Consider the following 17,554-nt stretch of genomic DNA (forward strand, 5'->3'; position numbering starts at 1 on the left):
TGCGCGTGCCATGACGAAGTCATCGTAAAAGAGCGCGCGGAACGAGGGCGGGAAGCAGGCGGGCGCTCCTGGCCTCTCGCTCATGAATATTCAGCAGGAGTTTAGCGTTGCTTCTCCGCCCCCCTAGTGGCCAGAAATGGCACTGTCGGGCAACATTTCTCCTCACACAAGACGAGCTGAGCTGCAGTTGTTGCATTGGAGGCATCGGACAGAGAGGGCTACGCTGTGGCGGACTCGCTTCACCCACACGCCGTTTTGTTTGCGCGCCCCGGACGGCCCTGTCTCACTCGGGGTGTTGAGAAGCTGCGTCGCGTCGCTCCGCTCCTTCCTATCGAGTCTCCGATGGCAGGCTGGAAGGACGGTTCAGTACAGGAGAAGTACCGACTGGTCGTGGTGGGAGGCGGTGGCGTCGGAAAGTCGGCTCTCACCATTCAGTTCATTCAGGTAAGTGTTTTGCGGGACCTGGGCTGAGTCGGGACCGTCGCCCAAGCCAGCGGAGGAGCAGGCGGCGGGCGGTCGCAGGGACGGGGGCGGGAAGGGGTGGGGTACATTTGGGCCTAAGGCGGTGGGGATCGTCCGTGGAAGTGTTCGGGGCGTCGGGGGGATCAAAGTTTTCTTTTTTTATTTGCTCGGCGCGCCGAGGGACTCTTACATTTCTTCGCTCGAGCTTGGCACCGGTGAGGCGGAGGCGTGAAGTTGGACGACCCCGCAGGACGACAATTCGGGCGGCTTATTCGTTGCACAAATCACGGCTCGCCCGAGTTGTCGCGCCCACGCAGGCCACAGCCGCCGCTCGGAGGGCCGCGATCTGGACGGTGTTGGGTCGGTCGGGTGGGTGCCTCCGATTTGAGCGATCGGAAAGTTTTTTTTTGTGTTTTTTTTTTCCGGCTTCGCACCCCATACTCTTTCTTTGAGTGCCGCCCCTTTGTTAATTATAGAAGCGAGGCAGTCGGATGTGAACCGAATTTTTCCTCGATCTTATCAATTTTTTTTCCCGAGGAAAAAGCAGCCCTGGGTGGGGATTGTGACGGCCGGTCTGGACAAGATTGTCCAGAGACAGAGTCCATTAAGGGCCAAGTGAAGCTGAACGGAAAGCCTTCAAGCCGCGGATGTAAGCGGCGAGAGTGTGCAGGAAAGTCCGTTGGAAATTAGAGGAGGGAAACGAAAATGATTCGGGGTGCGAGGCCGGCTGCGAAGGGAAGCCTCAGGCCCATCGACTTGTATTCTTTCCATATGGTCACTTGTCATCTGTTGCAGTTTATTCTGAAGAAGTTGATTTTAGTTTCCGATTAATACGGTTAACACTGAGATCCCGAGTGGGAGTAGATCTGTCGCGTTTATGGTATTTGGGACCATAGTACAACACACCGCTTAGCGGATCAGCACTCCTACCCTGTCCGGTACAAAGGACAGTTCAGTCCCCGGGCTCTTATGAATCCTAGTCACTTTGTCATAACAGTGGTTCCTTCTGTAGCTCGGCGGCAGCTGCGCCTTTTGACCAGCTGTTGCACCCGCAGCCTCGCTCAGCTGTCACACGGACTCCACGCCCGTCAGCTCCGCTCCACAGAATTTTTACTTTTCTTTGCTCTCAACGCGCTCCTTTGTAGTAATGCGCCACCTTTTCCTCTTTCACTTGGTGCTCTTTGAAAATGCGACAGGGCAGAACGCCCTTTTCTTTGGGAATGCCGGAGGAGAGAGATCAGCAAACCATTCCTGTCTCCGAGGGACAAACCTCGTACCGTTTACTTAAAAAAAAAATACTTTTAAATTAGGAGCTTATGGTGCTGAGGCACACAAACGCTGGACCTTTTAAATGTCCCCCTAGTGTCGTGTTTTGTGCCTTGGCTGGCATTACTCTTTACAATGCAGCAGTTTTATGAGAAGTTCTGAGAGAAGTGAAGTTAAAGCTTTTGGACCTGAGCTGTAACTTGGCTGTCATTCTGTCAGGATGAGGAGAATTTCACAATTACATGAAGCATTCCGTCTTTATTCTGTAACATTTTAGTCCTCTATTTAAAAAAATAAAAACTAAAAACCTAATGGAGCCTCCATCAGATTATACAGCAGCAGTGGCTTTGGGTGCTGCTCCTAATTAGGCAGCTGCCACTGTCCCTCTATCCATTGTTTGAACTTGCCAAATCCAATTACAAGGTCATGTATGACAATCCTTCTCAAGTTCAGTCCTGGGGGTCCTGCTGTGGCAGTAGCGTTTTATTGAGACCAGTTTCACTACCAATGAGTTGCTTTCCTGTTAATTGAGCCCATTATTTAATTACCCTGTTTTTGTTTTGTGTTATCCATTCAAAAAAAAAAAAGTGTTGGATGTTTTTTATACATTTTCAAACCATTCTGGCGACATGTCTTCCCTTTATCATGATGAATTACTGAATGTAGATAACCAATAGATAACCTTTGGCCCTCAAACCCTCAGGTTGTGGGTTCAAATCCCGCTGCTCACCCTGTGTGTGACCCTGAGCAAGTCACTTCACCTGTCTGTGCTCCAGTTGGAAAAACAATAGAAGTGTGACCAGTTTGTGTCTTAAATGTTGTAAGTCACCTTGGATAAAGACATCAGTCTAAGTCGGGGGTGCCCGTCTCCAGTCCTGGAGGGCCGCAGTGGCGGCAGGTTTTCATTCTAACCCTTTTTTTTTAATTAGTGACCAGTTTTTGCTGCTAATTAACTTCTTTTGAATTCATTTTAATTGACTTGCTCTTGAAGACTCACACCCCTCAACTGTTTTTTTTTTTCTTTCTTTCTTAATTAGCAGCCAAACAATCATGAGATACAAAATGAGCCAAAACAGGACCAGCAAACTGTGACCATCATACAATATCTGAAAATAACGAAAGGTGAAGGTCTCAGGCATGTTGATCTGCTCTTAGAAAAGAGAAAATCCGTAATTTTGGAAATGTCTGCTATTGCACAATGAGAGCAGCAACGAGCCATGGAATTGAAGAACGAGTTTAATTAACGACAAGGCTTAGCGCCTGATTAAGCAACTGGTTGGAGTGAAACTGCTTGGAATTTGAGGCCTTGACTTAGTTGATCTTCTGTTTGGGGGCCATTTAAGAAAAGAAATGAAGAAATTCAGGGAAACATTTCTTTAAAACCAAGTCAATTAAAGTTAATTCAAAAGAAGTTTTTAGCAGCAAAAACAGGTCACTCATTAAGAAAAGGGTTAGAATGAAAACCTGCAGCCACTGCAGCCCTCCAGGACTGGAGTTGGACACCCCTGGCTAAGTCATAATGATCTTCAGGTGGCCCTAACTGGGTTATTGCACTGTGTGACAAACTCACCGCCATCCCAGGAGTCACCTGAATTAGGGGCGCAGAGGACCTGCCCTCGCCTGCATTTGTTTGTGTTCTTAATTGTTTTTTTTTTGCCATTGATGGTGACCTTGCCAGTGTTAAGTGACACAATATGGTGGCACAGAATGAGCTCGTGGAACGCGATGAGTGTGCAGAGTCTCATCATCTCCCGTGTTGTGGGGTTAATCGAGCGCTTCAACGCTCCTCATCCCGAGATTCAGGTTGCCGGATAGGGCATGTTTGGCGGAGTCGCATCATGCGAGGCAATGTGGTGTAGTGGATAAGAACTTTGGACTTGCTTTTGACATTCTGTGTGGCCTTGAGCAAGTCCCTTCACCTGCTTGTGTGACAGAAGAAGTGAAAGCAATTGTATCTCAAATGTTATAAAACTTCTTGAATGAAAGTGTCAACTAAATAAATAGATTGATGGGCAGTAATAATAATGAATTGTATTTATATGGCACCTTTCCCATGCTCAAGGTGCTTCTCAGAAAAAAACAGCAGGGTGTCTGTAACGTTAGATACAAATATTTTCTCCATAGAGCACTACAACAGATAAACACAGGCTAGACAAAGCATTACATAGAATAAAATAAACCCGAGTAAAATACTAAATTCACTCATTTCTAATTTAATTTATACTGCGATAAAGTGTGCAGAAGGTGAAGGTGTCTGAATACTTTGGGAATCCGTTGAAATTGCATCCCAATAATGACAATTAGCAGCGTAGACACACTGGATGGGTAAACGACACCAAATGCTGAAAGGCTTCGGCTGCTCCCATGTTATTTTCACAAGCTGCTCATTACTAACTGACGGCTTAAACCCCTGGAAAAGTGGAATGAAAGCAACGATGGTCTTAAAAATAGCATAAGATGTCTCAATTATTTTGATGCAACATCCATAAATGTTTGCTCTGTTCAAACAAAAACTTTGTAAACCCAGTTTTGTAATTTCTGGATGGACACCAAAAAGAGAAAGAATCTTAGAATTACCAGCTTGCTTAATTTAAGGGAGAAGTCCCAGCTAAAAGCAGAAGTTGTTTTGGATGAAAACTTGCAGCCATATTAGGCCCCCAGGGGACTGAAATTGAGCAGCACACATCTGTATACCTGGACGTTTTATCCAGCCATAATGTACTTGTGTAATGCCATTATAGGGTCAATCACAGCTTGCAAAAAAAACCAAACCTGGCATCTGTCACACGTGGTGACACATTGACTTTCATTCACAACTGACCTTTTTTTATGAATTTATCTATTTATCCATCCTGCTTTAATCAAATTATACAGTCGTGTTTACAGTTTTAGCCTGTGCCATGAGCAGTGGGTGTAAAGCATGCCAAGGGTCATGAGTCTTTTTTTTTTTTTTTTAAATTTTTTTAAAGAACACATACAACTTACTCGAGGCTGGGTACAGAGTCCAGATGATGTGTTGGGTCTTCATGAATCTTTTAAAGTGTTTTTGGACTTGATGCTATCGAGAGGAACGCTTCTGCCCAGTGATGTGATTTTAATGTTAGGACACCCATATGATTCTGTAACAAAAGTAGGGAAAATAAGTCAGGAATGAAAATAGCAAAACTTTTCCTGCCATCCATCTGCTTTACAAGGGTAAGGTTGGTGGGATGCAGAAGCCTATCCCAGTTAGCATAGGGTGCAAGGTGGGAACGATCCAGTTCCCAGATGGGATGCCAGTCCATTGCATGGTGAAGCCATTCACACACAAATGCACACACTGGGACCAATTTAATAACGCTAACTCAACTAACCTGCAAGTCTTTGGACTGTGGGACGAAACCCGTATGAGCCCGGGGACACCATGCAGGGAGCACCTGGGACGTGAACACCAGTTTTCTTGTGGTGAGGCTGCAGTGCTGCGACTTGAGCAGGTTTATTTCCTATATTTGTGTTTCTTCTGAGCAGTCTGTAGTTATTCTTCTTTCCATGGACTCTTGGGGCTGTAGGTGAGGACAGTTGTGCTGTCACCAATGAGTAAGCAGGTTTCTTGGTCACTGACGTCATTCTTCCTGACTCATCGTGCTGTTTGATGTTGTTGAGTAGTGTGGCTCAATTAGATGAGGCACAGGCTTTTATATTACAAAGCCTCTGTTTCATTCTCCGTGCTTTTTCACTGTATGGTCTTATGCAGCTATATGATTACTCAAGTGGGATGGTATTTACAGTGGAAAGGAGCTATATTAATCCACAATGGCGCCTGTTTTATCCACACTGCTAGCCCTTCCTGAGTGTACAGAATGGATTTTGTCTTGTAGCTGTGTGCTGTGTTTTTAGTCTGTTAAGGCCCAAAGCCATCAGTATTCATTAGAGATCCTTCAATCAGGTTTAACTGATTTCATGTTACATAAATTTACCAATTCCGATACCGTTTTTGTTTTTTCCTTTATCCCTTCAATTTTACAGTAAATGCCTCTGTGTACCTAGACACCTAGAAGCCTTGTGGCCAATATTAAAGTGTTAACTTTGGTATCTCTCTATTATAAAAAAAAAAATCTTTGGGAGGGAGACTAGTGAGACGAGACGTGACGTGATCTTCTCGGAAGACAATCTGAAGTCCCGCGAGAGACGCATTAAATTGCTCCCAGCTCTTAAAACAGCGACAAGCAAAACACACAGCTCGCCAGCAGCAGAAACCTAGCAGATGATGTGACCGCTTCGCCTTTGCATTCGTTCAGCCACCCTAACCCCCCCCGTCCCCCTTCACAACACGAGCGGCAGAGACACGAAGTGGCAAAAGGACAGCTGCTGTACAGGCTTTTAAATGATCGGCGGGCAGCGCGGCAAGAAAAAGGTTAGAATGAAAACCTGCAGCCACTGCGGCCCTCCAGGACTGGAGTTGGACACCCCTGGCTAAGTAATAATGATCATCAGGCAGCCCTAAGTGGGTGATCGCACTGTGTGACAAACTCACCGCCACCCCAGGAGTCACCTGAATTAGGGGCGCAGAGGATCTGCCCTCTCCTGCATTTATTTGTGTTCTTAACTGTTTTTTGCCATTGATGGTGACCTTGCCAGTGTTAATTGACACAATATGGTGGCACTGAAATGAATTTGGAGGGCACAGAATGAGCTTGTGGAATGCGATGAGTGTGCATTGTCTCATCATTTCCCTGATGGCACATGTTGTGGGGTTAATCAAGCACTTTAATGCTCCTCATCCTGAGATTCAGGTTGCCAGATAGGGCATGTGTGGCGGAGTCACATCATGCGAGGCAATGTGGTGTAGTAGATAAGGACTTCGGACTTCAAACTCAGAGGTTGTGAGTTCACAACTTGCTTTTGACACTCTGTGGGGCCTTGAGCAAGTCCCCTCACCTGCTTGTGTGACAAAAGAAGTGAAACCAATTGTATCTCAAATGTTTTAAAACTTCTTAATTGAAAGTGTCAACTAAATAAATAGATTGATGGGCAGTAATAATAATTAATTGTATTTATATGCCCCCCTCCCCCCCTTCACAACGCAAGTGGTAGAAACACGAATTGGTAAAAGGACAGCTGCCGTACAGACTTTAAAATGATCAACGGGCAGCGCGACATCAGCAGAAAGCCAGCAGAGGATCCGACAGCATCTCCTTAGCATGCGTTCAGCCGGCGCCCCTTCACAACACCAGCAGCGTTATATGTACTGCGAGACAGAGATGTCATTTATTATTGGCCCTGGGTGTGGTTACAACTATTGTTTTGACAAACGTTTTAAAGTGAAAATAATGCATATGTAACAATTCCCATGTGAAAATAATGCATATGTAACAATTCCCATGAAAATAACAATCTCTTTAAATTGTATATCCGGTAAACCAAACTCGGGGGGTGGGCAAGCGAAGCGAGCATGGGGCGGAGCCCCCGAGTTTTTATAATTAAACTGTAGACCACAGGTGTTACCTATTCATTTTTGTATTGGCAAAATGAAATTCTGTAGGCATATCCTGACCATAAAAATACTAAAAAAAAAAATTTAATTACCTTAAAATATGTATTTTAACTAATAAAATATATATCCATGTTTTGCATAATACATATGTTATAAAAGATAATAAAATGCTTCTCATAAGTACATGCTGTCATGTTTAATTTCTTCAGTAATGTACTTATCTGAAATAAAGCTTCATTAGAAAAATAGTTTTCATCATTTGTGTGATATACATGTATATATATTCACGCATTGGATCAATTTAATTGATATTAGCAGTTAAACACTCCTTGAATGTATTTGGTTTTGAATCATTTTTAATTATTAATTGCACTACAGCTCTTTTGCTGTTAAAATATTATTTACTATATACTTATACAAGTGTGTTTTGTATTATTCATATCTCTCTATTATTAAAGAAAATCTTAAGGCGAGATTTTTTCAAGTCCCGTGAGACGAGACTTTGGCCATGAGATTTTCTCAATCATTTTCGACCACGCCCACAGTCCTCTCAGCTCTCGTTTGTGTGAATGCTTTTGTCATCACAGTTCCTACGCTCTCAGCTCTTATACATTTTTACGTTTTCCTCACTTTAAGTTCCCAATAAAGGAAGACGTATTATGTCCAAATCTTATTGATGAATTTCATCCCGAAGGGTTGTCAACAGAAGAAATGAGTACACGGGCAATCCTAGCACCAAGAAACAATGAAGTCAAACGAATTAACGCGAAAATTGTCCATTGGTTACACACCAATGACATGTAAAGTTTTAACAGTGACAAGAAAGGTGATGTAGTAAATCCTCCGGGGATAACAGAAACCAAAGGAGATCTTGATATGCCATTCATATTAAAACGTTTACAGTTTCCCGTTAGAATAGCTTTTGCTATGACAATTAACATCACAAGGACAAACATTCGAAGAAGTTGGTTTATTTATTAGAAAGAAAGAAATGAAATTCACTCGTGGGCAGTTATACGTTGTGTTGTCACAGTGTAAGTCCAAACATGGAATCAAAATTCAATGTGATATTGAGGAAAATTTAAAAAATTGTTTTTACTGAAGTTTTGCAGTTAAAGTGCAAATCTAAAAAGTATTTGTGTGTTAATTTCAAAGCCAAACAGAAGAAAATGTATAACGCAAAAAATACCTCTAACGCAACATAAAACATAATTTTCTTTCAATTTATTTCATTTTATTATTTTTTTACTATGGTTAATTGCTCGCTGTAATGTAAAATAGTTGGTTCTATTATGCATATGTAACAATTCCCATGAAAATAACAATCTGTTTAAATTGTACATTAACTTCCCCATACGCGAGAGGCAGAACCGTAAAGTGACTAGTGCGTAGCGCCACCCAGCCCCCGCTCACTTCGCTCTCCCACCCCCAGGTTTGGTTTACCGGATATATAATGGGAATGGTTACATATGCATTATTTTCACTTTTACTTTAAAATTATTGTAATAAACAATACTTGTTCTTTATATCCGTCCCCGGGCATGGTTAAATCTTTCTCGCAGGACATATAGCGCTGCTCGCGTTGTGAGAGGGGGGGGGCGGCTGAACGCATGCTAAGGAGATGCAGTTGGATTATGTTGTCTTGCTGCTGGTGAGCTGCCTGTTAACGTTTTTCGCGCTGTGTGTCGATAATTTTAAAAGCCTGTACAGCAGCTGTCCTTTGGCCACTTCGTGTCTCTGCTGCTTGTGTTTTGAAGGGGGGACTGAACGCACACTAAGGAGTTGCAGTCGGATCATCTGCCGGCTTTCAAGTGCTGCTGCTGGCAAGCTGTGTGTTCTGCTTGTCATTGTGTTAAGTGCTAGGAGCACATGTCTGACTACCAAAAGCATTGCAACAACTGCTTGGTTAGATCCCCGTAAACTTGTTTTAAATGTTGTCTCACGTGAAGTTACAGTGTCTCTCGCAGGATGTCAGATTGCAATCTCTTGGTACCAAGTCTCATGTTTTAAGGTCCCAGCGAGATGCTCCGTGGCCAATCCCTTTCATCTCGCGGGTCTTTTAAGTTTCTACTGAGAAGATCTCGTCTCCCTTCCACCAAGATTTTTCTATCTAATCTATCTAATCTATAAGGGAAAGCCCTCACTCACTGACTGACTATAAAGCATTTTTGGCACTGTGAAAGTTTGTTTGTTTGTTTGTGACAGTTTTGTATCAAAACACAAAGAAGCCACACTGAACAAAATTTTGAGCAAAATATGGTCCTGATACACTCAGACCAAGCATGCTGGCTTATAAGACCCTGGAACCGCCACACATTGTCCCAAATTTCTTACTTGTATTTGATTGGCTGTTAAACAGTATTCCATCTCTTGGTCAACAGGGAGATCATTCAAACTCCACGCAGGGAGGACCCGGGAAGCAAACCCAGGTCTCCTTACTATGAGGCAGCAGGACTACCACTGCCCCACCGTGCCACCCCCATTGAATTTTAATTGTTTGAATATATCAAATAATAATAATTCTTTACATTTATATAGTGCTTTTCTCACAACGCGATGCACTCTCCACACAGGGAGGACCCAGGACACGAACCCAAGATCTCCTTACTGCAAGGCAGCAGCAATACCACTGTGCCTCCTGTGTGGATTAAGCCAATCTATAATACAGTAAACTGGTTTGGTTTTGTCTTTAGTCATAGGGACAGACTCGGCTTGCATGACAGCTGACAACAAATGAAATCTGGAAGTACAATACATAGAATACAGCGATGAGGAGTAAGGAATGCAGGTATTTGAGAGCTCACCAACAAAAGAAAACCTCACCTGTCTGATGTCTCGTGTTTTGTGTACCACAACAGAATGAGCGATTGTTGATCCTTGACGTTCCAGCAGCACATTAGAACAGTTGTGAAGAGAACAGGCCCTTCTGGCTAAGAAGCTCGTCCATCCTAGTCAGCAGGGGCGCTGTTGAAATGGAGCCGTTTGCTTCATGAGTGAGTAAGCCACCTAAAGGCCTGGCTGTTTGGGGGCATTTTAAAGCTAGCAGGGTGTTATACATCTTTAGATGTTGCTCTAAAAGTGAACTTGGTCACAAAGAACATATTTTTGTCTTACAGTCATCATGCAGGTTTAGTGTCTGTGTTACAAAGTTCCTTTGAATATGTCAGCAGTGCTGAGTGAAAATGAAACTTCTCTTGCTGCTCTGTTTAAACTTGGAACAAACCCCTCTTGTCTGATCATTCTTGTGAAAATGCTCTTTGCCTTTGAACCAGTGAGACCGTTAAAGTGAGCTCCCAGGATGCATCTGGGCTGGGGTGGCATGTGCGCTTTTGGGGTTACTTTTTTTCCCCTTTGTCTCGGTCACCCCTGTAATTGTAATTCGTGGTATTCTTGTTGAGAAGGAATGGTTAAAGGCACTATGTGAAGTAGTAATGGAACGTCATGTTGTGTACCTTGTTTCATCCTCCATTTTTAATGTCTGGATGCACTGGGCTTTGCCATTATTTATTTTGGGCAAATGGTTGTGTTGCCTGCTTTCACTTCTGCAATTTGCCATCCGTTTGGTCTTTGTTGTTGCTTTGTCATTTGTGATGGCTGGCCTGTGATTTCCAAAAACATTAATGCAATTATCATGCCAAATTGTGCCAGCTTAAGCATCAGTATCTTTCTTCTTTGGTGGTTTCCGTACTCGTAGAAGCTCTTCTATTCCAAGCTGCCCCCTGCTTGCCATACCCTGGGCCTCTCGACTGAGAATCTCTTATTGTTTGTTTGGAGCCTTCAACTATCATCTAAATGAACTCTGCTGACCATGGACTGACACACAATCCTCCCATCTGAGCGCATGGTGTGTTTGTGTCTGTTTGTCTTCTCGCATGTGAAAGTGTTGGCATTCGGGCTTTTCATTGTAGCTTAGGGCTCAACAAAGAGCACATTAGAGGCACTGAGCCTTGTGTTTGGGCTTTGAGGCGGAGTGGCTGGCCACGTAGCTGCTGTGGCTCCTCATGGCATCATCTGCTGAGTAATGAGGCTCTGATCTCGCCATCAGCAGAGTATGAGGCACTGGCATTTCAGAAATGCCATCCATGACTGTGCTGACACTCGTTGCTTTCTGTCCCAGGAATCGCAAGAGCTTTTTTTTTTTTTTTTTTTAATTCAGAGTTGGCATTTGTCTTTATGCTGTGACTAATGTAATGCGCCCATCTTGATTTTCATTCTACTTTTCTAGGTGTTCTAATTGTTTAATTAATCCCTTATTTACTAATTAGTGGGTCTGATGCTAAATCCTTGCAGCCTTTGATTATTCAGTGTTTGCCAGTGTGCCTGCTCTGCTCATTTTTAATTGTCATTAATAAGATGCAACGAATGGGGAAAACTGCACGGAGAAAGGGCAAAATAGAATGAAATCAACAAAAGACAGTTAAGCTTTTAAATCTATAGCAAAAGCAGAAATATTTCTAAATAACGTATAAATGTAAAAATCAAGCTGCTGTGCTTTTGTGAATGTAGAATAAAAGAAAAATAATACCAGCTAATTAAATGAGATCAGCACTATCGGGTGTTGTCACTGATTAGGAATCTGGTTGGAAGAAAAACCTGAAGCCATAGGGGGTCCCCAGGACAGAGGTTGGGAAATGCTGGACTAGAACGTATGAAATTATTGTCCTGATAAAATTTATGAGCTGATTGTGCAGGAAGTGTGTCTGCCAAAAGCATTCACACGACTGAGGTTAGATGACCGCGGTCTTGTTTGAAAATAGTTGTAAATCGGGTGTGACTTGAAAGAATCTCACGGGACTTCATACCGCGCCAGCGTTTTTGGAATCTTTTTAATTCTCACTGGCAACACGACTTAAAGTATAAATATATAAATATAAAGTATTATATATAATAAAAATAAATAAATAACTATGCATATCTAGTTTATAAAGGGTACAACTAAAATGTAGCTATGAAAAAGACAAATTATAAAAGTTGTATTTTAGGAGTTTTTTTTTTTTTGTTTTTAAATGATCCACAGTGTTCGTCTGGCATATCTCTATTTGTGAAGTATTCCAGTTTTTTGGCACTTAAGGCTTCTTTATCACTTCTTTTGTGCTTGGCTCTTGACATAATAGGCAGACAAAGGTTACAACTTGGAATGCGGGTGGATAGGTATTCCCAAATATAGGAAGGATCAAGATTGTTTAAGGCTTTATATACCATTAAATCAATTTTTAAACATTGTGGTAAGCAGTGTAATGAATCTGAAACTGGCGTGATGTGCTCAGATTTTTATATTCAGGTTTATCGCTGCTGCCTTCAGAACTGCAACTGATTGATGTCTTCCTTCGGTTATCCTGTTAGGGAGTGCATTAGTTATCTAACTGACTAAAAACAAAAGTGTGAATTAATTTATCTGCATCTTGCAGTGTTATACGTTGTATAACTTTGGAAGTGTTCCTTACAATGGAAAAATGCAGTCTTAGTACTCCTGTTTTATATGTGATTTAAAATTTAGGTCAGAGTCCATGATCACAGCCCTGTTCTTTACTTCTGCTTTGACTTTTAATTCTAAGGGATCAAGTTTATTTCTAATATTCAATTTCAGTTCTTTGTCATGTGTACAAGTACATGTACCATGAAATGCTTGCTTGCATGTGCCCCTGCAGACAGTAAACATAGACACAAAAAAAACAAAAACCCACACACAATAAATAAATGAATATAATAAGTAAATAAATAAAACCAGAATCCTAGGAATAAATAGAGACTGTGGTAGAAGTATATGTGCAGGTAGCAGTGGAGGTGACACAAGGTTACCGATTGTTCACGAGTCTAATTGCAGTTAGGTAGAAACTGTTCCTAAACCTGGAGGTGCGCGTCCGAATGGACTTCAGTCGCTTCCCCGATGGGGAATACCCTTTTTATTTCCAATTTTACTGACCACTAAGATTTCAGTTTTGTTCCTAGTTTGCCTTGAGAAAATCACTACTCATCCATTTAGAAACACTATTAACACATTGGGTCAGAGAGCCCAGAGCATCGGGGTCATCGGGTGTACAGAAAGGTAAAGCTGTGTGTCATAATGTAATAAAGCATGATTAGTACTCCCAGTACTGTATGTACAAACACTGCCATCTTGCAATTTTGGTTCTCATTGGTCACTATTTAGTCATCTTATGACCAGTGTTTAGAAATCGTCCTTGAATCTACAGGTATGTGTGCCTGTGGCCCTGTACAATTTGCCGTAACGTAGGAGTGAGAAGAGCGAGTGCAGGATGCCTGAAGTTGTTGTTTTCTTTTCTAAGACATCAAATGTTGTGTATGTCATGAACAGAAGTGAGCTGGGTGTCACTAATCTATACTAATAAAAGGCAAAGCCCTCACTCACTCACTCACTCACTCACTCATCACTAATTCTCCAACTTCCCATGTAGGTAGAAAGCTGAAATTTGGCAGGCTCATTCCTTACAGCTTACTTACAAAAGTTAAGCAGGTTTCATTTCGAAATTCTACGTAATGGTCATAACGGTCAATAACGGTCGACAACATCCGCCATGTTGAACTTCCTTATTTATGGCCCCATCTTCACGAAATTTGGTAGGCGGCTTCCCTGCGCTAACCGAAACCGATGTACTTACTTATTTCGATGGTATGACGCCACTGTCGGCCGCCATATTGAACTTTACAAACATCACTAATTCTCCAACTTCCCGTGTAGGTAGAAGGCTGAAATTTGGCAGGCCCATTCCTTACAGCTTACTTACAAAAGTTAAGCAGGTTTCATTTCGAAATTCTACACATAACGGTCAACAACGTCCGCCATGTTGAACTTTCTTATTCACGGCCCCATCTTCACGAAATTTAGTAGGTGGCTTCCCTGAGCTAACCGAAACCAATGTACGTACTTATTTCGGTGGTATGACGCCACTGTCGGCCACCATATTGCACTTTCCAACATCACTAATTCTCCAACTTCCCATGTAGGTAGAGGGCTGAAATTTGGTACTTATTTCGGTGGTATGATGCTGCTGTCGGCCGCCATATTGAACTTTTAACAGAAACCGTTGTCTGTACTTATTTCGTTGGTATGACACCACTGTCGGCCGCCATATTGAACTTTCCAACGTCACTAATTCTCCAACTTCCCGTGTAGGTAGAAGGCTGAAATTTGGCAGGCTCATTCCTTACAGCTTACTTACAAAAATTAAGCAGGTTTCATTTCGAAATTCTACACATAACGGTCAACAACGTCCGCCATGTTGAACTATCTTATTTACGGCCCCATCTTCACGAAATTTAGTAGGTGGCTTCCCTGAGCTAACCGAAACCAATGTACGTACTTATTTCGGTGGTATGACGCCACTGTCGGCCACCATATTGCACTTTCCAACATCACTAATTCTCCAACTTCCCATGTAGGTAGAAGTCTGAAATTTGTCAGGCTCATTCCTTACAGCTTACTTACAAAAGTTAAGCAGGTTTCATTTCGAAATTCTACGCGTAATGGTCATAACGGTCAACAACGTCCGCCATGTTGAACTTTCTTATTTATGGCCCCATCTTCTCGAAATTTGGTAGGCGGCTTCCCTGCACTAACCGAAACCAATGTACGTACTTATTTCGGTGGTATGATGCCACTGTCGGCCGCCATATATTGAACTTTTCAACAGTCTTTGTTACTTATGGGCCCATCTTCAAGAAATTTGGTACACGGGTTCCCAACGCTAACTGAATCCTACTTACGTACATATATATGTCCATAGCCTGCGCCTCGGTCACCGTGTGAGGTGGCGTTGGGTCCCCCATCCCAACGCCTCCCACATTGTTGGCTGCCTGCCTATATAAGACCGTCCGTCACTCCGGTCTCTACATTCCCTTCCTTGCTTCGCCACGGGATTCACGTCTCCCTACTGATAACTACAGCCTTTTTGTTTAATCCACGGCTTCTCGGCTGTTTTATTGTTTGTTTATTACAATTATAGTTATTGTATAGGTATTTTACACTTACTTTACATTGCTCAGGTACCCATTTCCTTTATCATTCCAACCCCCATTACCATGTCTATTGAGGTAATCACTATCGATCAAAGAACTGTAACTTACCGAGTGGTTTCCATACCCGGAGATACTGTACCACCTACCTTTTCCATTCTCTTTGTTACATATTGCACGGCCATATCAGGCTCACTCTTGATATCCGGTGGAACATTCTGTCTTATGTATTGAATGACTGGGACAGGTTCAAGGTGTGGACTGATGACGGTACAGGAGATAATTAGACTACACAGGAGCACTAGAAGAGTGAAATGCTTAAGCCCTTCACCTATGGATCTGCATGTGAGTTGATGGCTGCCCCTGAATTGTTCAGTTGTCGCTTTCAAGAGTACCGAAATGGCCAAATATTTTACACCTTTCGACAACCGCCAATGCCTCTTAAACATCTTAGATTCACAGGTGACGATTTCAATAGTGGACACTTTGATGTTTATGAATGTTTAAACTCTCAAAAGCTGGATGTGATTTTATCGATGAAACCGGTTGTGTGCTTACAACGCTTGACAGATGCCGAATGTCACTTCAACACAACAAATCCTGCAAATACTGTCGTAATTGAAACAAACCATGAAACTCAAACCGATTATGACAGCAGGAATCCAAGCTAATTTGAGACAAGATTACTGTTCACATGGCCAACTGTAAGTTACATGCTCAAGAGTAAGCTCAGCCCACAGCTTGGTCAGATTACAACCGGAGGGCCGAACTGACAACATGGTATACAAAGAGATCCTTAACAAATAATTATTGGCATATCTTCCCTCAGTTTAAAAATGTTTAATTTTTTTTCTTAATAAAAATTTTAATGCAGTACTTCGCCGCTGCGAAGCGCGGGTATTTTGCTAGCATATGATATCTTTGCAGTCCTCTGTAGTGCCCCATGGCCCTGGACTGAGCAGGTGCTCTAACAGGATTTGATGTATCCAGTAAGAATGGACTCTACTTGGCACCTGTAGAAGTTTTTGAGAAATCCAAGCTGCCCTCAGAAGTCTGAGATGAACAAAAATCCATTGGGTCGGCTGCAGCAAGAACCACACAGTGCTACAGTATTAATAGCTTACTTCCTAGGATAAACTGGGGTCTGTCTTGAGCCTGGTATTGAAAATGGGTAGGCTTTGGATCCTGGTGACCCTTAAATAAAGTTAAGAGGATTTTCTATTTATTGGATTGAATACCCCACTCGGTTAAAGTGATTTTACTATTGGTTGCAGTCACTGCCACTCCTTTTACCCAATACAGTACACCCGTGAAATTTGCCAGGGATACGTTCCTAGAGCACCTGCGAATTGTGAAAAACCGCCAATTATTGATGTGGTTAAAAAAAAAAAGCCTCTTTTTATAGTTTAAACCCTAAATATGCCCCCAAAACACTTTAATTTCATTTCAACCTCAGCTTAATACATTAAAAAAAAACTGTAAAAGTAAACCCATCTACTGTATAGTACTGTACTGATGTCTGCCACAGTGCTAGAATGTAAAATACTGATGTTACCACTATATGTACTGTAATTCATGCAAGCGTGTTTTCATTGCCAGAAGTTTTAGACGGTGCAGTTTGTTTAGACGGCATCTTGGGGCTTTAATTCCTAAACTGCCACATACTTGGGGGTTATTGCATCCCTGGACGCCAAATAGTTTTTTGCTGCACTTTAAGTAAACGTCACAATTCAGAAAGAAAAAGTTAAATTTTAATGGAACACATACAGTGTTACCTCGGTATACGTCGTATTCCAAACAGGACATATACCAAGTTGGACTTATTCCAAAGTGGACGTATACCGAGGTACCACTGAATTTTTTTTCAAACGAAGAGCATCACAATTACTGCAACATTTTTACACACTGCCAATGAACTGTAAAAACTATTTAAAAAAAAACTACTGGAACAATATGTACAAGATGCAACTGACGCCATTGATGAAATTCAGTAAATCACCGAGCCAACTGCACTTGAACTGGCTGCACGCAAGCACACAGAGGTAAACGCCGATGACTGCAGGCTCGTCTAGTGCAGCAGCTCAATCCCAGAGACTGGTAAATTGCACTGGGAACCGACAATAGCTGGTTGCGGCGTTGAATGAATGTACTTCGCCGAATATACTCGGCTCCTACGTGCTCGCCAATGGTACTGGGAAACGACTATAGCTGGTTGCGGTGGTTTAAGGATTAAGAACAACAAAATGGAAAACGCGAGAACACTCAGCTGGAGATGCGTCAGAGGGCAGCAGTCAATCGGCAGCAAGGAGTAATGAATAACGCTGTAGCGGTCCGGTGCCACTAAGATTCACACCGTCGAGATGATGGTGATTTATTTAT

General features: G+C 42.5%; 1 protein-coding gene across 1 annotated transcript in view; it reads left to right on the plus strand.

The window, feature by feature from the left end:
- Positions 1-205: 205 nt before the first annotated feature.
- Positions 206-17,554, plus strand: part of rras2 (RAS related 2) — a 127,915-nt gene continuing 110,566 nt past the window's right edge. Inside the window, exon 1 of the mRNA XM_039738885.1 lies at positions 206-444. Within this exon, the coding sequence (XP_039594819.1) occupies positions 343-444 (102 nt within the window). The 5' untranslated portion in view covers positions 206-342. The remainder of the gene's footprint in view (positions 445-17,554) is intronic.

Source organism: Polypterus senegalus, chromosome 1 (assembly GCF_016835505.1).
Source record: "Polypterus senegalus isolate Bchr_013 chromosome 1, ASM1683550v1, whole genome shotgun sequence".
NCBI lineage: Eukaryota > Metazoa > Chordata > Cladistia > Polypteriformes > Polypteridae > Polypterus > Polypterus senegalus.